This window comes from Bos javanicus, chromosome 8 (assembly GCF_032452875.1).
Source record: "Bos javanicus breed banteng chromosome 8, ARS-OSU_banteng_1.0, whole genome shotgun sequence".
In the NCBI taxonomy this organism is placed as follows: Eukaryota; Metazoa; Chordata; class Mammalia; order Artiodactyla; family Bovidae; genus Bos; species Bos javanicus.
The window spans coordinates 52,617,111-52,642,222 of record NC_083875.1 but is presented as its reverse complement, the minus strand read 5'-3'; the positions used below and the strand labels follow the sequence as shown (position 1 = coordinate 52,642,222).

The 25,112-nt window shown below is 39.2% G+C and overlaps 1 protein-coding gene across 4 annotated transcripts in view; it reads right to left on the bottom strand.

The window, feature by feature from the left end:
* The window catches only part of PCSK5 (proprotein convertase subtilisin/kexin type 5), a 516,633-nt gene that overhangs the window by 346,426 nt on the left and 145,095 nt on the right, over window positions 1-25,112 (bottom strand). For all 4 annotated transcript variants that reach the window (XM_061425568.1, XM_061425565.1, XM_061425567.1 and 1 more), the window contains exon 5: window positions 24,443-24,519. In XM_061425568.1, the coding sequence (XP_061281552.1) occupies window positions 24,443-24,519 (77 nt within the window). The remainder of the gene's footprint in view (window positions 1-24,442; window positions 24,520-25,112) is intronic.

Here is a 25,112-nt window from a genome sequence, read left to right as displayed (position 1 = left end):
AGAAATACTGTTCCTAAGAGCATGAGGCTTCTAGGGCAAAGGGACTCTCACGCTTTTCTTTCTAGCACACCAGCAGTGTCACTTGGGTGTCACTTGGGTCATGGTGGGGGGACAGGGGAAGAGTAAAAAGTAGTCCTGGAGCTGGTGAGCACTCCTCCTGAAGAAATGTAGCCGATACTGTCTTACTAAAACGTATTTCTATCCATCTAATTACCACTTGTGGCCTAAAGAGTCCTGTGATTTCAACTAACCAATGAACTAAGATCACTGACAGGGGTGTTGTAAGATGTATGCAAATAATTACCAATTATTGAGGTACACACTAATCAAGGTTTATGTATAAGGTGTTACAGAAATTTTGGCTCCAAGAGTTCTGACTTCAGGTTGGTGTTTATGAAAATGCTTGGTATGCAGCCTAAACAACTCTTCCTTACACCTGAACTGATTTTTCCTGTAATTCTGCATCCTCATAATTATAAGAAAATTTCATAATTAGAACTCATGAAAGCATGAAATATGAAGAATATATTGAGTATGTATACCAGGAGACTGGAAAAAGATCTATAAAGATAATGAAAGAAATAATGACCTGTATCAAATTATAATTTTGATTTTTCTGGTCTATTTCTTTCCATACATACTTCTCTTCTACAAATGTATACTGAAAACCACTTCATATAAATATTTCTAAAGTAGCAAAAATAAGAGACCAGGATGCTAGAATGTACCTTACACAGAGAATACTTCAATTTTACCCATGGTCCTGTATATAGGTAAATTCTCATTTTATAAATATTATAATGACCTAGTTAAATGTGTGTATTGAGACAACTCCCATGTCCTGGTTCATAATTAATTAACTTTTCTGTGTCATTCATTCAGCAAATATTTATTGAGTACCTAATACATCCTACAGAATGTATTAGTCACTAAGGATTCAAATAGTGGGAAAAGTAGCCATGATATAATGTATTTTCAATGAATTCTGTTGGCTTAGAAATCCTGAATAATAGGTAATAATTCACAAGTCTCTGTTCATTTAGCAGTAAACTATTTAACATTCTGCTTCTATTTGCTTTAGCTAAAATATTCAGGTAAAGATATCTTTCAGTGATACATTCAGTGGTACATACATTGTGAAATAGGCTAAAAATATTTGTTTTGCTCAAAAATCTGTTAACGATTGACTGATGAAGAAATGTGATCTTATAAACACTTGACTTCAATTTGCTTGAAACTGCTTCAATATCATGAATGAACTGTCAAAACACTTTTAAAGATGTGAGTTGTACTTTTCAGGGAATAATCATCTAAAATAGGTGACTATTACAGAACCCCGATTGTTTGCAATACAGGAGGTAAACCGTGGCCCCGAGGTCTAAGGAGCTGGGTGGCGCTTAGTCCCAGGGTCCCTCTGAACTCGAGAAAGAGGTCCTAAAGTATAGATGAGTAACTCAAACACCTCTATTCACTGGGTGATCCTCACTTCAGCTCAGCTCCGCCAAGCACCTGCCAGCCCTTCTGTTTATTGACAGCTATTCTTGGTTGTCTCTGTAGAGTCCATCAGAATCATTTCCTTACATATTGGAATGTTCTCAACATTATGGAGGTATGAAACCAACAATTAAGGAAGGCCTCCCTCCAAAACATATAATTTATCATAATTCCTAATTATCAGTTCAGCATTTTAGCACAGAAATAATACTTCATTTAGAAACAACATAAGGAATGGGTCTCTGTTATGATGGTATTTGCATGAGTTTATGAGCAGGGGTTGGCAAACATTTTCTGGAATGGGCCAAATAGTAAATATCTCAGGCTTTATAGGGCCACATAAAGTCTCTGTCACATATCCTTTTTTTTTTTTTTTAACCCTTTGAAAATGTAAAAAATATTTTTAGCTAGAAAATTAACAGATTTACCTGCATTGTACAGTTTGATAAATTTCTGGTTTCTAGGTATGCAGGGTAAATACAGCCATAGCCATTTATGTCTTTTTGGTAACCAAAAACACATGCTTCTATGTTTTCTATCTCCCCTTCCTATGATTTGATACTAATACTGAATACTTTTAAATATAAATTCATCAACTCAATAGCTATTATGTATCATTCATATCCAATGGTTAATTTCCATTTGAAAGAATGCTTAATGTAATTTGCAGTTTAGACATCAAATCAACAAACGGTAAGGTTCATTTATTTATTATTAGATAATCTCACCTAAATTCTCATAAATTTAATTTAATTTGATCTCTCTGATAATCTTGCACTGCATGTACTTTTATCCCTCTTATAGCGAAGGAAATGGAGATTGCTATGGGCTAAGTGACTTCACCAAGGTAATCCAGCCAGTTTACTGCAAAAGAACTTGAAACCAGATCTCCTGACATCAAGTCCTAGTGTTTCCACAACAGCAAATGCATAATCAATTTGTGAAAAAACATGTATCTATCTTCAGGCGCACACACACTCAGCAGAGCCAATAAAGTCATGATGACTTGAGACTTTTTCTGAGAGGAACGCTCACAAGTACACCTTTGAAGCTATTTGGATCACTGCCCACAGGTTCTTTTTAAATTGGGTATCATAATGATTAGGATTCCTAACTAAGCAAGTAAAAATGATATTCACGAATGATCCTACCTCTAACAAAATCACTGTGGACTCAAGCAGCCCCACCCTTTTCAGTGCTAGAAATTTTTATCTCTGCATAAATATAAAAGGCAAACAATACAAGGCAAATCAAGCAAACAACTGCCTAATGAACTTGCAAAAGACACAGGATTTCATACAATCAATGAAAATAATATTCGAGAATAGCTTTAATCACTCTGAAAGCTTTTGTTGAAAGAGGATCCAGAAGAGCGAGATTTAGTGAAACTGGAACAAGGCTGGCGACGTGACAGTGGCTTTAAATGAGAATGATTTGTCAATAAAATGATTCCAAATGGCCCTTGGAAAAACCGATAAAGATTTTTATAAACTGAGTCTGTTTATTACTCTACTAAAATTCAAATTTCGTAATATTACATAAAAACTACAACTTTAAACATGATTCATTTTTGTTTGATGTAAGAATGGCTATAGCTGCCTGTTCTACTAGATAATAAACTACATGTATTTTTCATCATTTTAGTTTTATTGTTTAAAATAAAACACCATTTGTATCGTTCATTACAAGACTCTGGCCCCAATTTAAGGGGATTCATTTTTAATGTTTTCTCCTCCCCACACCCATTTATTTCAGTAATAAGTCCCTCATGCACAGCTTCTCTAAACCAGGAAGGCTGTTGATTAAGTAAGAGAGTAAGGAACTTGCTCTCCTCTCTTGAGAGTGCAGAAGCAGTCACAGAGTTTGAGTCACTGCCATGCCAGAATTGGCTTGTTATCTTGACCTTCACTCTATATTCTATGCAAGTCCCTTTCCATAGCCTAAGTGCTTTTTTCTTGTCACTGGAATACACAAGCTGTTTACACCAAAATAATCATGAGAAGGCTACTCCCCCATGAACACAATGTGATAACAGAAAATGTCAGGCCCTAAATCGCATGATCAGCAACAGTAAGATTTCCCTTGAAGCAGTCATGCAGTTTCTTAAGTTTGGGGTGAGGTTCTTATTTCCTCAGTTCACACATTACTTGCTTTGGCTTAGGTGTGAGACCACACTGACAGACACAGGGAAGGTCTGTGGCTGGATGTTATTATGTCTGGTTTTCTTTATTAAAATTAGACACTGTGACACTCTTTATGTCCCACAAGAAGTGAGTTCATAGAACTCCACTGGGTGATATTTAAGAACTTCTTGGTCTAGTATCTAAACATCTTAGAATATAAAAGAAAACAGCATGTATTAATGCTACTACTAGGTTCTTTTCCAGCATTCAGATCTATTCAACTCTTTAGACTCAAAAAAAAAAAAAAAAACAAGATAAAAGAAAACAACTATATTGAGAAAGATATTCGGGGTTAAAGCATTTATTTATAGTATTCTTCATTATCTTCCCTACATAATAGTTTTAGAAAATGTAGCAACTGGAGGTGACAATCTCAGAAATAGGAAATCTTTGTGGCAAAATTAACAAACATTCTCTCAAGAGTGATCATTTTCTAACTTGCCCCCATGTACTCCCTTCTTCAACAGATTTTTTTTTCCCCTTCAAGACTCAGTGAAATCACTCAGTTTAGTGAAATCACTCAGTTTAGTGAAATCACTAAACTGTCTCTTTCCAACATTTCTGACAACATTTTTCTGTTCAGTGACCATCACTGGGACAGCAGGTGGACAACCAGGAAGGCAATCACAGGCCAGTTAAATCTCAATGAGGTAAGAAACTTTGTGAAGGGTGGAAAAGAGATTTAAACAGATTAGTCAGAAGAGGCACTCTTGGGCATAGTATGTGTTCGATAACCATCAGTCAATAGCTCAGACAATCATAAAACTGTGTCCTTTTCAAAGGGAGAAAAGCAAAATGACTTGGCAAACATTTTCTATTCCTCTCTCTCTGCCACTTTAAAATGGAAGAATTCTGGATCCTTGCTGTTAACCAAATGGCATTTACAGCTCTCAGTTGGCATGGGGCAGCTGAGAATCTAAAACGAGGAATGCTTATTCCATTTCCATTTCCATGGAAACCAGTCACCAACTGGTGAAAACAAGGTAGATCAAATTTTTGAACAAGAATGTTGAAATAATCACTGTTTTAAAACTTTTCTCTTGCCTTGGGATGGAGAGCATATTGTAATCTTAGGAACACACTGAGATGCGTGTTCACCACTGTTTTGTCATAATTCTTTTCATAATCACAGTAATGATTGTATCCATAGGAGTTTTTTGGGTCATTCTTTGAAGGCAAGATTGCTGTAAATCCAATAAATAAATCATTTAATAAAATGCAAAATTAAATGATCTTTTAAGGGTTTTTTTTAAAAATCAAAATAAACTTATAGCAATTAAGTAAACCTAAGGCAACCCACTCCAGTACTATTGCCTGGAAAATCCCGTGGACAGAGGAGCCTGGTAGGCTACAGTCTATGGGGTCGCAAAGAGTCAGACACGACTGAGCAACTTCACTTTCACATTTCACTTTCACTTTCAAGAATGCCTTTCAAAATTTATGATCATGTTCCTCTTCTTCCATGTCCTCTGAGCAAATGCATGAGGCAAGAAATGTGGTAATTTCCATAGAATGGCTTGACTCTGATCAGTTTTCTTGAACAGATTCAGAAGTGATATTCAATATTTTATTGACACTTGACTATGAAAATCTGACTTTGAAAAGACTCTTGAAACAACCAATTGTTACAGAGTGCAGATGAACTCCTTAAGCTCTGGGATCCATTTAGTTTTTCCAAGAGAATTTGACTTGCACCCTCCCCTGGTCCCACTAAAATCCATATACCACTCCCACTGTTTCCACTTTTAGAATATAAACATTCCAAACTGGGTAGAAGTGATTTCCCCTGGAGAAATAGGAGGAAAAGTGTCAGTGATTCACTTCATTCACAGCTACATTGCTAAGTGTTCCTGATGATAAAACCTCTAAAGCAGTGCTAATACCCTGCATTATCACATGGGCTAGTAGGGCCTATAGTATCCTGAACATTAAGAATGCATTATCTGTAATTCTCACAGCAAACTTCAAGGAGCTATTTTTGTCTCCATTTTATATATGAGAGAAAATTAAGTCCCCCAGTGGCAAAAAGATTTGTCCCAAGTTATTCCTATAACCATTTAGCGTGTCTCCCCATGTCAGACTTTTACAATCACCAGTCACACTGCTCAGACACTATTCCCTAATTCCAGCTTGTATTCCTAGTTCAAAAACATCACCATGTCTTAATTCCTAATCTCTAGATTAATTCTAATCTCCTCATATCAGTAAAATATAAACATAATTGGAAATGTCTGACCTCAATCCTTATTATTTTTTGAGTATGAAGAACTCATGTATGATTATTATTTTTAATTTTTCAGCTAAATTCTAAATCTGAAGCTGTTCCTTAAGTTGGTCCAATTATTTCTGATTTGCTTCTTTCCAAGGTATGCTAAATATTTAAGCAGTTTGACCTTAATTTTTAATATCAACATTGTAGTTAATATATGAGAACACAATAAAAAGAAGGATATTTAAGTGTAATGAGATGGAAAGATAGATTTTCACTAGATTTCAAATCTCTAAAGGAATTACCTCAAAAGTTCCATCAATCAGTAATAAATGTACACAGTCTATTTTTACCATTTCATACTAAAATTACTCTGTGAAAACAATTTTTTAGGCTTATACTACTTGATTTAACTCCCTGTTTAAAGAAAAGCCAGGACATAATATCTGAAAGAAAAAAAAAAAACTTAAATAAAAGTTTAATTAATTTATAATTGTTCTGATGGCTAAGAATTAATGATCAAGTGATATTAATGAACATGGTTCCACATAACTTGCAATATTTTCTTTCCATGTAAATTTTACTCTGCTATTCAGAGTTGAAATGAAGCTCCTTAATTTTATCTAAGGAAAACACTAACAAGTATGCATATAAAGGGAAGATTTCCTCCTGTTACTGAAACTGTTAGTTAGTTATAGTCACTTAAGGCAGGAGAAGATTGAGGGCAGGAGGAGAAGGGGATGACATAGGACGAGATGGTTGGATGGCATCACTGACTCAATGGACATGAGTCTGAGCAAACTCCAGGAGATAGTGAAAGATAGGGAAACCTGGCATGCTTGGGGTCAATGGGGTCACAAAAAGTAGGACAGGACTTAGCAACTGAACGATAAAGACCAATAGAAACAAAAATGGCTGTTAGGGCAATTTACTCAATAACTTAGAATATTAGAATAAGGACGGATTAAAATAAATTTAAATCTTTTATTTCTGACACTGGTTTTAAATTCTTCACCACATTTCATGGTCTTTTTTCCTCCTCTGGTTTTCTCAAGGAAAAAAAAGGGCAATGATCTTGCCACAGAGCAGAGATATAGGGAAACTCAGCTTTCATTTGTGTTAAATTAGTAATAATTATAATGCATATCAAGATTACACCTTATAGTTAACAACTACAAAGCATGGCAGAATGATAATCACTTATTGCATGTCTATTATTCACCAGTGTCCAACACAAATGAAGCATGCTGTTTTCAGAGAGCTGTAAAAAAAATTCAGTTAAAACTAGAGTATAATGCAATATAAGTTAAAAATAGAGGACACATTATGAATTCTTTGCATATATCTAAAGAGTTTGGACTTGGTCACAAAGGGCTTGAAGAAAGAGTAAAAACATGTTCAGATTTGTAATTTAGATAAGAGGCTCTAGGAAAAATAAGAAATTTATGACTTCTCTTAACAAAAAAGAAAAAAACAACATGGGTAAACAGGAAGATGCTTTTTATTTCAAAGCTTGCAAGGAGCTCACTGATACCAAGGCACTTCCAGCCACCATACATTCTCTTTGTAATGATTATTCCCTCTCATCAGTCATTTTTCAAGACTCAGGTCAAATGCCACAGCTCCAGAAGACTTCACTATAATGTCTACCTACCTCCAGTGACAGCTCTTCTAAACCTTATTTCTCTGGTCTGTAGCACTGATTTACAATGGCTTATTTGGTTCTGTATAAACAGAACTCTTTATTTCAAATCTGATTTTAGGAGGAATGTTGTTGTTCCCACTCTTTTGCCAATCCATGGACTGCAGCTCATCAGGTTCCTCTGTCCATGGGATTTCCCAGGCAAGAATACTGGAGTGGCTTGCCATTTCCTTCTCCAGGGGAGATCGAACCTGTGTCTCCTGCATTGGCAGGTGGATTCTTTACCTCTGAGCCACCAGGGAAGCCCTTTAGGAGTAACTGCTACTGCTAAGTCGCTTCAGTCGCGTCCAACTCTGTGCGACCCCAGAGATGGCAGCCCACCAGGCTCCCCTGTCCCTGGGATTCTCCAAGCAAGAACACTGGAGTGGGTTGCCATTTCCTTCTCCAACGCATGAAAGTGAAAAAGTGAAAGTGAAATCGCTCAGTCGTGTCCAACTCTTAGCGACCCCATGGACTGCAGCCTACCAGGTTCATCCACCCATGGGATTTTCCAGGCAAGAGTACTGGAGTGGGTTGCCATTGCCTTCTCCTTTTAGGAGTAAAACTACCCGTAAAATAGATTTTAATGAGGTTTTTAAAAAGGAGAGTGGTTTAGTTGAGGAAGAAGGAACTACACCCATTCCACACAGCCTCCTGACTGACAGAGAGCCTATTAAGATTGATCAACAGACTCCAGGCTTCCATGAAACACAAAAAACAAAATGTCTCCAAACTGCATCTTGCCTAATGGCTTGTTTTTACTGTATCAGTTTAGTAACCGATCACTGTATTAGTTAAACGGTGGATTAAATCTTAAATTTCTACACACTCTAAGTATATCACTAGTTCGATTTTTAAGTGCTATTCTCCTAGTAAGTATTCAGAAGGTCTTTTCTGAATGAAACTATATGTCATAATATAAGCACTAGATTCTCAAAAATAACTACAATTACTGCCACGAACTAAAAGTGCTCATTATTTATCAACACTGTATTCAAAAATAGCACCTAGTATCATGTTCCAAATTAAAGTGCACGAAGTGATACAAAGAGCACAAATTTGGAAGATTCACTTTCATAAGCTATGTGAACCTGCCTTGAATTGTATTTTCCCCCCCTGGAAAAACAGGGACACCAGTGTTACTTCATTTCAGTTTCTTTGCTGCAACCGAGTTGAGCAGAAAAGCAGTTTGTTCAAAAGCCACTGTGAAGCTGAGAATCAGAATGGTTGGGAGCTCAGAATTAACAAGATGGAGGCGAAGGATAAAGAAAAACACCTGGCTGTTCTATGAGGAAGGACCTGCTGGGAGAAAGAGGGGCTGCGCAGAAAGAACACAAGCGAGGGAGAGCTTACTTGGCCTTTTCTTTCGCCAGCTTGCACATGTGCTACTGATCTTTAGCATCTAGACTACATGGCCCCTGACCAAGACTAGAGCAGGGGAGGATGAGCAAGTCACTATTGAATCTGGCAATTCTAGCCACTATACTGGAGAGCAGTCTTGGCTCTCCATCAAGATTCAAAAGACAGAACATTCCTTACACATAAAAAACAACGCAGACACTGGGGGCCCAAAACACCACCTACTACCTATCTGATATGAATTTTTACAAGTCAGAGAATTATGTAAAAATGCTTTGTGAACTGTAAAGTTCTAAATAAATTATTATCCTTGGTAGATGGTGCCTCTGTATTTGAGAAGATGAAATCTGAAATGTCTTGGAAGGACTAATGCCAGGTGAGGGAATCAGAAAATCTGTTCTATTTTCTTATCCCTCTTGGAAAACATATACTGACCCTGATGAACTCTATTTAGACTTTGCTGAGTTTATAGCCCAAGGGAAAAACAGCCAAGGTTTCTTTACAGGACAAAGTTGTTCCCTGCTCCCCCACGTAAATCATGTACCAAGCTCATCAAAGCTATAGAACTGTTCAAAGGAAAACCAAATAAGCAGGTTGTATATACTGGGCTTCAAAAATTATAATTACTTAGCCGTGAATTTTCAAGTATGAACAACATGTAGTGTTTGTCCATGTATCAGCACAGCTTTTGGAGGGTATGGCTCAAAACATCCTCTCAGTGTACAAAAGGATCATTCAATTTTATTTAGCAACTTATCTAACAGTTACTTGGGCTTCCCTCCTCCATTCACATTGTCCTGGCTTACTACAAATACATGTGTGGGGAATCTATGTGTATTATATTCATAAAGATTTCAGAAGCTTCTGCATTTAAAAACATGTGAATTTAAAATGAGTACCATTGTTCTAACAAAGTCTATTTTCTGAGCATCAGAAAAAACATTTCCCTAATAAGAAACAAGGGAAGAACATTAACAGATATGAAGTTGCTGTGGGTATTTTGTTTCAACCAAGATGAATTAAACAAGGGTTAGTAGACCTTCCAGTTGAAATAAGTTTTACAATGGAGATTCTAACAGAAGCTCATAGAAACATTATTAGAAAATTGGATGATAATAAATGGCATCAACTGATATAAAAACAGTACATACGATCATAAAATCTGAAAGAAAGAATATCTATATAACTTGTAATGGCATACCTGAATAATTGCTCAGATTTGCATTTGAGTTACAAACATTTCAACAAATATGAATAAACACTCCTAAACATGAATGAACACCAGCAAAATGGGTCTCGTCTCCATACTTCCATGTTGTAGAATGTGGTTCTACCACTATAATGTCACCAGCATTACTCTCTGTAGAGCAATTTGATACAAATTCAGTGCCCTGAAAAATTAAGCCACAGTTGCTATGGCACCTCTGTATTAGGGACAACTACTGCCACAATAACTGGGGCCTCTCAGATCAGATCAGATTAGTCGCTCAGTCATGTCCGACTCTTTGCGACCCCATGAATCGCAGCACACCATGCCTCCCTGTCCATCACCAACTCCCGGAGTTCACTCAGACTCACGTCCATCGAGTCAGTGATGCCTGCCAGCCATCTCATCCTCTGTCGTCCCCTTCTCCTCCTGCCCCCAATCCCTTCCAGCATCAGTCTTTTCCAATGGGTCAACTCTTCGCATGAGGTGGCCAAAGTACTGGAGTTTCAGCTTTAGCATCATTCCTTCCAAAGAAATCCCAGGGCTGATCTCCTTCAGAATGGGTTGGTTGGATCTCCTTGCAGTCCAAGGGACTCTCAAGAGTCTTCTCCAACACCACAGTTCAAAAGCATCAATACTGGGGCCTCTATTGTCCCGTAAATGGTAATACTTCAAAGTGCAGATGAGATGAGGCAAATGCATGGTTGTTCATGGAGCTACTTCTGAGACTGTCCTTCACTTAGGGACTCCTTTTGCTCCCTTTGAATTAAATTTCAATCAAATCAAGACCTCTAATTCTTTTCCATTCAAATTCCAGTTCTTTCTCAGATGCTCCATTATCCAGTCTCCCACAACACTACTTACATGATGTGTGAGATGGGTGGATAAGAGAAAGAAAAAAATAATCAAGGGTTTTTGTTTCAAATATTCCTTTTTCCTTTGAGAAGCATGAAAGGGATCTGTCGTTCCTTTAGGAAGGAATTAAATTGTATGAATGTTGTATGAATGTAAATTGTATCAATTGTATGAAAATTGTGAATTTCAGCCAATGAAATTAACAACACAAGTCACAGTTAAAACTGCTTGAATCACTCAAGTTCTAGCCAGATTCACCCAGTACAAACTATATAAACTGGTGCCAAGACCAGGAGATTGTGAGTGACAAATGCATTCTTCTGCATAATGGCAATATAATGCCAGAGCCTATGGGAAGGTTAAGCAACCAGAATGGGTGGGGGCGGGGTGGGGGAGGTTGGAGGAAGAGAGAGATCTGTGATATGAGGAGGGGAGATGCTAGAGGGTTGGGGAGAAAATAAAAGTCTATATTTGGTCATCAGGACAGGTGTATGAGGGAGGTAAGTGAGTGAGACTCAACCTCAGAAAGAGGGAAAATCAACCAAGAGCATAAAGGTCATACAAAATCTTTAGTAGTCAGCTACTCTCAGCCCAGGATCTAGCCATAGGTACTTTATCTGCAATTCATGCAAATTTAAATGCATTTACTAGCATATGTAAATGATATGCAGATGGTGTAAGGATATCTAAAAATGGAAGAGGTAAACTCTTCTAGCAAAGGTCAGTCTTTTCTGAAATTCATGAGATGGCAGCTTGTGATGAGAACATGAGGCAGAGAAAGTGGGAATTCAGGGAAATCTGCTGGAAAATCACGAGTAGTCAACTGTTTTTCTCAATTTATTCAAGTTATTTTAGGTGTTCTATAGGCAAGATAATTCACAATTTTCCAAAGCAGGACACATCTTTAAGACCCTACACCTTCTGTACCCTAAACCTTCTCCACGCAGGAGAAGGTTTCTGATTCCCACTGGCTCTTATTGGTCTCATTTTCTTCCTCCTAAAGAGATTCTTTCACAACCCACGTTTTCAGAGCACTCTCAAGGGCTGTCAATTACGTGTAAAAACATTGGGAAAGTGTCTCTTAGGTTTTGTGATTCCAACTTCAAACAGTCCCTATATCCATACAGAGAAAATTAACTACCTGCCACCTGAGAATCAGACTAAAACTTTATCTTATTACTCTTTTATCACCCTTAATAATATTAACAGAATCCATATCTGTGGCAATTTTATATAGTTTACCAAAACATTTATTTACATTAACAATATGACCAACCTGGTAATCATTCAAAAAATTTAAAAGCTATTAATATATACTAGTAGAATTATTTAAGAGCAGAGACCCAAGCTCTAACTTCCACATGGCACCCTCTGATCAGACCATAGCTGAAGCCATCCTTTAAAAAGAAAAACCAAAATCTATAAAGCTTTTCGGAGTATCATTTGGGTGGCCTTCATTGATTTCCACAGAATAAATGCCACTGTGAGGTCAGACCTGTACAGTCATTCTCTGTAATAAAGGATTTTTTGTTATTTGGTCAAAGTCATGGGTACGTAAGGTGTGGGCAATCTTTGTGGACCAACCTCCTCTCTCTGGAGAAGCAAGGCTCTAAGCACCAGCACTTGGTTCTTTCCTGAATACAGCAGTAAGGCATTCTGGTAATTGCAGTTCTTTCAAGGTAGTAAACTTACCGAAGCATGTGATCAGCATAGGAATTAATTTCTCATCTACTTGACCACAGGTTAATTAACTATGCAGGTGAATAGATGACATGGGAACAAATGAGCTCAAATTGCGATTCTGCCACATGGTGACAATAGCCACTTTAATTCACCTCTCCAGTCTCTGTCTCCGACAGTGGGTTGTTGTGAGCAGTAGATGAGAGGACCCACTGACGTGCTCACTGTATTAGCAGCTGTTTACACTGCATTCAAATGCAGCTGAGTAGCAACCCCACAGACATATAGATTATTTGTTTTTGTTTAAGTCAAACAGGGTCACAAAGATATTGATGTGGCGGGGGGAGGCTTTGCCAAGAACGCTTCTCCCCAAAGTCAAAAAATGAACAGCAAGGTGGAGACTGTTAACCAGGTCTCACCCAAAATCAGGACCGTTTTCTTTCTATCACCTTGCATTCTTTGGTGACCTATTTTATGAGAAGAGAAATCAGCATGTATGTCCTGATCTAAGACATATTTTCTACCTCTCTATCTTTTATTAAGGATTATAATGGAAAAGGACAGCTACATGGATATTACACACACACACACACATTTATTTATCTTCAGTACACTGGAACAACAGGCTTCTACTGTAATTAACTGAATTGCTAAAACAAAAACATCATAACATCTCTTCTAGCTTGTAGAAACAAAATTCTAACTTCAGTCCCTTATCTTACAAGGCATTTTATTTGAATAAGAAAGCAACCAATATCTAAATATTAATAATATCTTAATACTAAAATAAGCCCTTAGTTTGCAGTTTGATTATATTTTCAGCATATTCTTCTTCAGGGATCTATATATGGAGTGAAATAAACAAAACAACAGTGCTTTTCTCTTCAGTTTGTTTCCTGCTCAGCCTGTGGACACTGGCTGATCACACATGAATGGTGCTGGACGCCTTGTCCACCTCTCTGTAATAATAATACAAATAACACAGTGCTAGCACTGACCTCTCAAGGTCTCTGTGCTCTCAACTGTACATATTTCTGGATATAAGGAAACAAGAGAAATAGAAGGAGCCAAGGTGGAGGTTAGAGGAGAAGATGAAAAGAGAAAGATAAATAAATATACCTGTCTGGAAACCCTGCTCAAATGCTTAATCCATTATTTAAAAAGGATACTTATGTCTTTCTCTTACTGCAATTTCCATCTGCTTTAGAGGCTTTAGGAATTTGTGAGTTTGTTTTTTAAATAAGAAATTTAAATGGAAGCCACTATCAATTATTCATGTCAATAGTGCACTGTTTAGCATAAATTAAACCCAAACTTCATTGTAACCTATAGCATCAATCAGACCCTTTATCAGAACTGGTACTGTGAGCCCCAAGAAACTATGTCCCCAAGTCCTTGAAGAGAACACACTGAAACCGACAGAGGGAACAAAGGGCCTGAAAACTGTGCCGTTTAATCATGCTTATGAGCCTTGGAGAAGGCAATGGCACCCCACTCCAGTACTCTTGCCTGGAAAATCCCATGGACAGAGGAGCCTGGTGGGCTGCAGTCCATGGGGTCGCTAAGAGTCGGACACGACTGAGTGACTTCACTTTCACTTTTCACTTTCATTCATTGGAGAAGGAAATGGCAACCCACTCCAGTGTTCTTTCCTGGAGAATCCCAGCAATGGGGGAGCCTGGTGCGTGGCCATCTATGGGGTCGTTCAGAGTCGGACACGACTGAAGCGACTTAGCAGCAGCAGCAGCATGAGCCCTGGAATCATTCATACTGTAGTTTATTAAAGAAATACACTTCAGGTGTTAGGCTTACAGGAATTTGAGGTTAGACAACCACTTTCTGTATTTACTCAGCTCTCATTAAAGAATAAATAAACAGCCACCAAGACAACTCTTACAGGCGTAGTTATTTTCTTTCTTAGAGGTATATGAGCTCTTTAATATTGGGTATAAAAATTTATTCCAGGGACTTATATCTTACTGTTAAAAAGTATATTCAAAGGACTTATATAGAGAAGCAGACAGGATTTGGGAAAATCAATGAGGAAGAATACAACATTCTAGACTAGCAACACTGGGAAGTCAGCCTTAGGGCCACCTAAGGGGAAATATGATCATCTGGGACACAGCTAACCCCCAAGGGCTCGGCAAGGAGGGAGCAGAAAGTAAATACCCTTTCTTTACTCTTCTGCATCCCACTGATGTCTTGCTTGAATGTTCCACTGGCCAAACCCAGTGGAAAGCCAGAGGGCCAGGGAGTCCCTTAATGCAGTCCTCAGAGGTCAGCTTTCTGGGTGGAGGGTAAAAACTATCCAACACAAGGTTCATTATATATAACACCCTTTAATAGTTACTACTTTGGGATACATTTTGCTAATTCATCTAGATGAGCCAGTCAAGGTTGATACTTTTGCAACTTTTGTAGGACCAAACAGACATTTCACATCCCAAACATTGGAACTCACCTCAGAATCTGTTTTTGCCTCTCTATTCCCTATCTTGGTATGTGTGACCCCATTTACAATAGCAAAGGTTTTATTCACTAAAAGAAGTAAGTTCACAGATGCTGTGAAAACTCACTGGAGGGCATCCAACTCGGATGCAGGAGGTGAGAGAAGGCTTCCCAGGAGAAGTGATGCGCATGGAAGGGAAAGGAGGAATTACACGGATGCAGATGGTGGAAGGCTGAAAGAGTGTGGCGCTTCAGGGAACTGTGCAAGTCCTGCGGGGTTGATAAAGTGGGGGGAGGGGTGGGCACACAAAGCAGAACAGACTTAATAATGAGGGAAGAGGCGGGTCAGGAAGGATCTTGCATTTCAATAAAATTTCAAGGTATTAAATCTCCCTGACGGCTCAGATGGTAAAGAACCTGCCTGCAAAGTAGGACACCTGGTTAGATTCCCTGAGTCAAGAAGATCCCCTGGAGAAAGGAACGGCTAACCACTCCAGTATTCTTGCTTGGAGAATTCCACGGACAGAGGAACCTAGTGGGCCACAGTCCATGGGGTCGCAAAGAGTCGGACGTGACTGAGTGACTAATACTATCTTTGATTGAATATCTAAAAGATTTTTTAGTATTCTTATTTTGGTTCTAAAATACCACTTGAGCAGCAGGATGAGGTGAGACTGGAGACAGGGAGACCATCTAGGAGATTTTCCAAGGATGCAGGTGAGAAGAAGGGATTAGACTAACAGAAGGCTAGTGTGGATGACGGACAGGGGAGACGAGCATCGGTCTTTGGAGAGCTATAAAGAGGGGGACTTAAATGGTGAGGATGGTCAGGACTTGTGACTAATGGCTGGTGAGGGAAGGGATGGGAAGGCTGGCTTCTGGCCTGAGAGCAGACTTTTCCTACTGTTAATCAGTTTTCTGTGAGGCCCCAGACATGGACCACTTCCCAGAATCTAGAAGATGATCCCAAATGTTTCTTATTTCAACATACTGCATCATGAACCTATGTGATAGAAACAAATTTTATACAATGTTTGTTTTAGGTTCTCTCATGGACAAAAAATCTATAGATGTATACGGAAAGTATCAAGGTTATTTTTCACAACCATCTCTTTTGAACACATTTGGACTCTGGTATGTACATTTGTAGTCAACTTTACATAAATTCCTGGAGAAGGAAATGGCAACCCACTTCAGTATTCTTGCTTGGAAAATCCCATCAATGGAGGAGCCTGGTAGGCTATAGTCCATGGGGCTGCAAACAGTCGGACACAACTGAGCAACTTCACTTACTTAAATTCATGTGCTAATCATTGATCAAGTATATAGTAGGATTGTTGTGATTTTTGTTGTTTAGTTTCTAAGTCATGTCTGACTCTTTTGTGACCCCATAGACTGTAGCCTACCAGTCTCCTCTGTCCATGGGCTTTCCCAGGCAAGAGTATTGGAACGGGTTGCCATTTCCTTCTCCATATAGAAGTATGAAAGTGAAAGTTTCTTAGTCATGTCTGACTCTTTGCAACCCCATGGACTGTACAGTCCATGGAATTCTCCAGGTCAGAATGCTGGAGTGGGTAGCTGTTCCCTTCTCTAGGGATCTTCCCAGCCCAGAGATCGAACCCAGGTCTCCCGCATTGCAGGCAGATTCTTTACCAGCTGAGCCACCAGGAAAGCCCAAGAATACTGAGTGGGTAGCTTATCCCTTCTCCAGCGGATCATCCTGATCCAGGAATCAAACTGGGGCCTCCTGCATTGCAGGTGGATTCTTTACCAGCTGAGCTACCAGGGAATCCTACATAGGAGTATATCACAATGTTATTCTGTGAAAGGATAAGAGGAAATTTTTCAAAAATATTTGGAAAAAAACCAATCAGCCTCTGTTAATGGCCCCACTTCTTTTGGTCTTTTTGTCTGACCTACTTAGCTACAGGATAATTTTATCTGAACATGAGTGGCTAAATCCTGGGTATCAAGAAATGATGCTTCTACAGGCTAAGATTGTAGATTTCAAGTGTGGTCTTCTCTCCAGTGCCGAGATAAAATACTTGCTGTAACGGTAGACAGCACGGCCTACCTTCACCAGGTCTGCTTTTGAATACCATCTCTTGACAACAGTCCTCATCTGCAGGGATGAGAACACAAAGGCCACACAACACGGTGACATTCTTAAAACCAGAAATGATGTGTGAAAAGGACACTAGAGAACCAGAAGAAATGTACTTCCATCCACCCTGGCTAAACCTTCCTGGGAATAGAGATAAGGGACAAAGATGAGAACTCCATTCCTTTTGGAAAATGAGTCTTTAACCTATGCATTGGTTTGTTTTGAAAGGAAATTAGATTCTGGGCTCACAAAGCACATATTCAAGATTCAACGTGTGGTCTCATCTCCCACTAAATATGTTGCTATGACTCTTCAGCAGAGGGAACATTTAAAAAGAAGCAACCTAGGGAAGGAAAAATCTAACTCAGACATCCATAATTCATTTATCAGAAATGGGAGTAGTGGCATGAAATGCCAGGAGGCTGTTTCATTTACAGGGAGGCATTTTCTATTTTAAGCCTAGAACAATGCAGTCAGCTTTATTCTGCAAGTTCATATGAATGGAGGGAAAGTGAAATGGGAGAACAGGTTTAATGGTCTCTCTCAACCATGCTATTTCTTTAGTATCTGGTATTTAGGTTTGACACACCACTGTTTGGGGACTTGAAAAAAGTGATAAGAAAAGGACTTTGATAACTTTTTTTACTTCAGAGGTGATTTTCTTTACCCCAAAGCTTCAGTGCTAGAAATGTAATCAGGTAAATCTGAGACAGATGATTTGCATATAGTTTTGAGGGTACATTGTCTGTTAGTACAGTCGTCCCTTGGTATCCTCTGGACATTGGTTTCAGGGACTCCCTGCAGATACCAAACTCCAAGGATGCTCAAGTCCTTTACATAAAATGACACAGTGCAGTCAGTCCTCCACACCCTCAGGCTCCACAGCACAGTTAGGAAGAGCCCACGACAGGACTAAAACTCTTCAGGTAACAGATTCTAAGTCATTTCCTAATTAGTTAGTAGCTTAGATTATTGCCTCATTGTATCCCCAAAGCACGTAACAGAGCCACTCAACAGGTAGTGTTTCAATCATTATCCACTGAATGAATGAACACACACAGCTAGGTGTCAAATAATTCCAAATATTCTCTGCAGCCTACCAGTCAGATTGTAAAACGAGAAGGTACTTGCACAACATATGCTTCAACTGCATTCAGGTGATGTTTAAAAATTCCTCCCCCTCACTCAGTTCAATTCAGTTGCTCAGTTGTGTCAGATTCTTTGCGACTCCCATGGATTGCAGCACACGAGGCCTCCCTGTCCATCATCAACTCCCACAGTTTATTCAAACTCATGTCCATTGAGTCAGTGATGCCATCCAACCATCTCATCCTCTGTCGTCCCCTTCTCCCACCTTCAATCTTTTCCAGAATCAGGGTCTTTTTAAATGAGTCAGTTCTTCGCATCAGGTGGCCAAAGTATTGGAGTTTCAGCTTCAGCATTAGTCCTTCCAATGAATATTCAGGACTGAGTGGATCCTTTAGGATGGACTGGTTTGATCTCCTTGCTGTCCAAGGGACTCTCAAGAGTCTTCTCCAACACCACAGTTCAAAAGCATCAATTCTTCAGCGCTCAGCTTTCTTTATAGTCCAACTTTCACATCCATACATAACTACTGGAAAAACCATAGCTTCACTTTAAATTTAAGGCACCGTGATTGAGTAAAGGGAAATGGAATATTGGATGGAATTAAAGAGAAGCAGATTTGGCGACCTCCGTGGTCCCAAGTGACTCAGTGGTAAAGAATCTGCTTGTCAACACAGGAGATGCAGGAGATATGGGTTCAATCCCTGGGTTGGGATGATCCCCTGGAAAGGAAATGGCAACCCACTCCAGTATTCTTGCCTGGGAAATTCCATGGACAGGGGAGCCTGGCTGGTTACAATCCATGGGGTCATAAAGGAGTCACATATGACTTAGTGACTGAGCATGCACACACAAACTCTCTACCTAATGCTCACCATCAGCAAATAGTTCATGGTCCTGCACCCATCCACAGACCACACTGAGTAGCACTGCCCTAGATTAACATTCCTCCTAACTGGTGGTCAAGTGGCTAAGATTCTGTGCTCCCAATATAGGGAGCCCAGGTTCATTCACTGGTCAGAGAGCTAGATCCCACATGCCTCAACTAAAGATTCCACACGCTGCAATGAAGAAAAGACTCGGCACAGCCAAATAAATAAATATTATTTTTTCAAAAAAGCAGATTTACTGTCTACCAAATGAGTCATGGTTCCCAGCCCCAATAGAATCATAAAGCACATCTAAACCTCTACCATGGAAATAAACAAAGGCTTCCAAGTCTTAATTGAAATTTATAATGTTCATATGGACATGTATTTTGAGACAATTATAATTTTAACTGATTATTTATTGAGAACTGGATGTAGGAACTGAATAATTACAATAAGTTATAATTATCTAGTACCTATTATATAGTCAGCCCTACGCCTGCTGTTTTACATATTTTCTTGCTAATCTTTGGAAGTATTATTATGCCCATTTCAGAGATTTCTAAAAATACTAACGCTCAGAATAGTTAAGCCTAAAGTCTTAGAAAAGACTCTTGAGAGTCCCTTGGACTGCAAGGAGATTCAACCAGTCCATCCTAAAGGAAATCAGTCCTGGGTGTTCATTGGAAGGATTGATGTTGAAGCTGAAATTCCAATACTTTGGCCACCTGATCCAAAGAGCTGACTCATTTGAAAAGACCCTGATGCTGGGAAAGATTGAGGGCAGGAGGAGAAGGGGATGGCAGAAGATGAGATGGTTGGATGGCATCACCAACTCGATGGACATGGATTTGGGTGGACTCCGGGAGTTGGTGATGGACAGGGAGGCCTGGTGTGCTGCGGTTCATGGGGTCACAAAGAGTTGAACTTTGCTGAGAGACTGAACTGAAAGACCATAAAGCTATTAGGGTGAACCAAAGCTAAAAGTCAAGTCTCAAACTACAAACCACTCTTTATTTTCTGATGTCAAGTGACTTCTACTAATACAGAATTATCTAAGGACCCACTCTTAAAAGACAGATCCATCAATTATATTTATAATTATGGTCTAGTGAACAGAGATGATATTTTAACCCAAAATGCCTAAATTTGGCCAAAAAGTTCATTTGGGTTTAGCCAACCCAATACATGCTTGTGGTTAGCCAAGAAAAATTGGGCAGCACTAGTGAGCTTCCCCGGAGAAAGCAACGGCAACCCACTCCAGTGTTCTTGCCACGAGAATCCCAGGGACGGGGAGCCTGGTGGGCTGCTGTCTATGGGCTCACACAGAGTTGGACATGACTAAAGTGACTTAGCAGCAGCAGCAGCGAGCTTCCCGAGTGGGCAGTGATAGAGAATATGCCTGCCAATGTAGGAGACACAAGAGACGTGGGTTCGATCCCTGGATCAGGAAGATCCCCTGGAATAAGAAATGACAACCCATTCCAGTATCGCTGCCTAGAAAATTCCATGGGCAAAGGAGCCTCACGGGCTACAGTCCATGGGGTTGCAAAAGAGTCAGACACGACCAAGCATGCACACATGTGTCTTGGATGTGCATGGATTGATAGGGCCATCTGATGCCCCAGGTGACTGATGGTTTTCATAAAACAGAGGCAGGAGTGTGGGTGCTGCACTCTGGAAAATGTCGTATTTCACTGTCAAGGCTACAAACCTAAGCACACATCCAGAACATGCCTGTGTCCTCTAACACTCATACCCACATTACACGAAAGAGCACTACTTAGAACGGGTCAAAACAGCACACACTAGGATATACCAGTGTGACCAGGAAGATAGCTACTCTTCTTGAGCAAAGGTCTTGGCAAGCAACCAAGTTTGAAAGGTGTCCTCACAAAGGATACAGTTTTTAAAAGACAGCCAGTAAAAAAGCCATCAAAGCCAACACTCAAAGAATTGTCTTCACATACACACTTTGTGGCCAGCACCATTAGCCACAGGACTGATTCACCTTAGGAGAATAGTTTTGATACAAAACTCACCACATCTAGATTCAGACAGAACTGGCTACAGGGCACTACACACTTGCAGTTCCCACCTACAGCACCCCTGTCCCTTCACACTCTGTACAAGGATTCTTTGGGTGTTAACTGCATCTTGACTTTCCTCGAGCTTTCCTGTTTCTCTTTTCTCTATACACACAAATGTTGATGAGATAACTTTAGCCAATGGATATGGTATAATCAGTTCTACTATAATGCTTGCCTTGAAAACAAAACAAAAATTTGCAATAACATTGACATATTACAGAATGATCTGAATATAATGTGAAATTTGCATTTGTTTATGAACAGTTTTGTATCAGAAACTCTAGGTGAATGTAGAGAACATACCAAGTTGCAATGAGCACGATAGAAATACAGGAAACACACAGAACTACACACCTCAGGAACACAATGTGTCTACATCTGATGCTGTTGTTTCCTCTCTGACCTCGAATAACCCTCCTTCCACTTCATAATAACTTGCAAGCTTCCATGCTTCCAAAGACCATCCTGGAGGGTATCCTCCACTCTAGTGAATTGTACTCCTTCCTCCCAGCCTATTTCATTATTTTCCTATTTTCTCTTCTTCAAATTTTTCATCTTTATCTCATTTTTTCTTCCTCTTTTTCTCTTGCACACAGAGTGGCAAGCATGTGAGTAGAAGCAGATGCAATGGGCACACACTTCTATAAGCCAATTTCAGGTCTTAATCAAGATAAAGTGACAGGAGGGGCAGAATAGGGGTGGGGGAGTGGGAGGTTCAAACTACTGGGTGTAAAATAAGCTACAAAGATGTTTTATATAACACAGGAAATACTTCATAATAAATATTTTGTAATAACTGTAAATGGAGTATAACTTCTATAAATTGTATAAAAATAAAACAGTACAGCTTAAGAAGTCAGTGTCACAACAGAATTATAAACAAACTAGTTAGAATTTAATTGCATAATGATAAGACCACAGATTAAGTATAAAACTGATGGAAAGGGACTCTGAACCCAACCTAGCTCTCTGAATTATATTCTTTCCATTTTGAAGTACCAGACTGGCACACACTTTTTTTTTAGCCTTCTTTATGACAAGATGTCAAAGGTCAGCTCAGCACTCTGTATTATCAAACTATTTTGGTCAATAATTCAATCTTTCATTCTCTCAAACTTACTGTTATTGAAACCAATTATCTCTAGTCACAACTCATTGAAATGAAAGGTACTTGGATCATTTTCCTTTTCAATACCTTAAGAACTTAGCCTTGTGTATAATATACAGAGCAAGAGCTTATAAACAAACCACTTGAGTTGGATTCTTTGCTTCCTAACATCTCCATCTCTTACTACCTGTTTAATCCTTGTCCACTTGACCTATCTGGGCCTTTTTCTTTTTGCTTCACATCTAAGGATTGCTGGGAGAGTTTTTATATAAGATAAAGTGCCACATTGATTAGTTTTATATATTTCTTAATCACTTAAAATGAATAAAACTGGGCTATTATTTTTAATAGGTGCCTACCATTTTTCTGTGCATGTCATTGATGAAGTTTCTGAGTGTGAGCTCCAACCACATTTTCCTATTACTCTGTGGTTTTAGACTTTGCAGAGCGCGAGTATTTTTAGGAGCGTATATGTTGCACTAGGGGAGAAGGCAATGGCACCCCACTCCAGTGCTCTTGCCTGGAAAATCCCATGGATGGAGGAGCCTGGTAGGCTGCAGTCCATGGGGTCGCAGAGAGTCGGACATGACTGAGCGACTTCACTTTCACTTTTCACTTTCATGCACTGGAGAAGGAAATGGCAACCCACTCCAGTGTTCTTGCCTGGAGAATCCCAGGGACGGGGAGCCTGGTGGGCTGCCGTCTATGGGGTCGCACAGAGTCGGACATGACTGACGCGACTTAGCAGCAGCAGCAGAAGCAGCATGTTGCACTAGAGTACACTGCACTAGAGAGTGAAATTTATCACAGGTGACCTTTTAAATATGGAAGCTTCAAGTTTCTTTTTCAGTGTTTCATGTTAGTTTGCTAATTAGGTTAAGTAAATTAGCTCACGTTGTCTCAAATTATTGATCATAACTTTAAACAGTGTAATCTAGACAGTAATGACCAGGCTTGATGGAAAACTATCCAGTTTACTTCAGGGCCCTTTCTTTTGTTTCAAAAGTTCTGGAAAATTCTATCTACATCAATTTGTATATTAATGCTTTCACCACCGAATCTGATTTATAACATTGATTCAATTGCTAATATTATCAAATAGCATATTTTTCACGGTAACTTTTTCAAGGCTTCTTTGTAAATGGTTAAGAAGGGGGAAGGGAACACCCCATGCATAGTCACAATTATCGAGGCTGCATGATTTTATCTAAATTTATCGACTTAATCAAATAATACCAGGTGAGAAAATTTTCCCTTAGGAAAAATGCAGGGTAGAAACTGTACATAATAAATGAACAAAACACCTCTCTTTATAACTTTTGTGATCCCAAACAAAAATAGGTAAGTAAAAATTCAGATGATAGTATCTAAATCACAATATTATCCTGAAAAAACTTTGAAGTAAAAGCCCAAATTTTAATGTGATCTAGAGATTAGAAACATTCTACTAATCTTTGAAAAATACCTGGGTCATCATAAGCAAGAAATGATTGTGCATTTCATTTGCTTTCCAAAAACTACTGTACTAACTGGAAAGTGTAAATGTGGCTACATGGGCTCTTACCTTGGAGAATAAGAGTGATAATGTGCTCCATACATGAAAAGCCATATAGGTATCGCAGGCATGTTAGTAAAGAATATAATTACTGCAGAGTAGAAGACAGGAAAAAGAAGCAAACCAGAAAGCCCTGGCAGAGACCTCAGGTACAACATTCAATTCAATATGTTGAACTGGACAGAGTAAAGTCCAGGGGACACTTTGTTTTGCCTCTCCCTTGAGCATCCCTATTCTTAAACAAGTGGGTCACAGGCCAGTGACCACATGAGGAGCAATATTCCCCAGGCACATCCTCAAGTTATTCCCCTGGATTCTTTCTGCAACCATTCTTACCATGGGGACCACCCGGTTTTATATCCAGAAACTTTAGCAGAAAGACACTTGTTTATCTTACAGCAAAGTAGGGATCATTTGTTACCAAAGATTTCCAAGGAAAGATTTCCCTTGGCAAGAGCAGAAAACAAAGCTCTGTACGGGCCGCACACCAGCCACCCCACCGGCGTCTTACTTGTTCTCATTGCTTGCGTCGTAACGGGGCATAGGGTCTAGGTCATTCCCATTCACGTCACAGCTTGCCAGAGCATCCTGGGCCACAGAGGAGAGAGAGAAAGGATACAGATGTTCATTAATTAGCCATGGACCTGAAGGCTCATGACTCCTTAAACACATTTCTGCAAGAGAGTAATTAGATTAAATAAAACACTCATGGTCCAGTGGCGTCAGAATGCCTTGTTCGATAATGATCAGTGTCATATTTTGTCCCATAAAGGTGAAGAAATACTCTCTACAGACCAAAGATGTGCTCAGTCCATCCTTCTAGCACTGTTCCCCCATACCTCGCATTGACCCTTCACCCCAAAACCACCTACTCCGCAAAGTATTACTAGACCACCTAGAAGCAAAGTGATTTATTCTTCATAGACTCTCCCTCTATTGCTTACTTCATTTCTTGAGTGTGCAAATACATTATCACAATTCAGAGATTTCTGGAGACAAAGATTATTAAAGATGAGTATTAGAAATCTACTGTATCAGGTTATCTTATGACCTCTATGAGGGAATATTTGTCTGGTTTCAGATGTTTTATCTACTATGAAAGGGTCTACAATTCAAGACTTCTTATTTATACCCAATGGGCTTTTGCCCCAACTAAAACAATAGTTTTACTTTATGTCAAG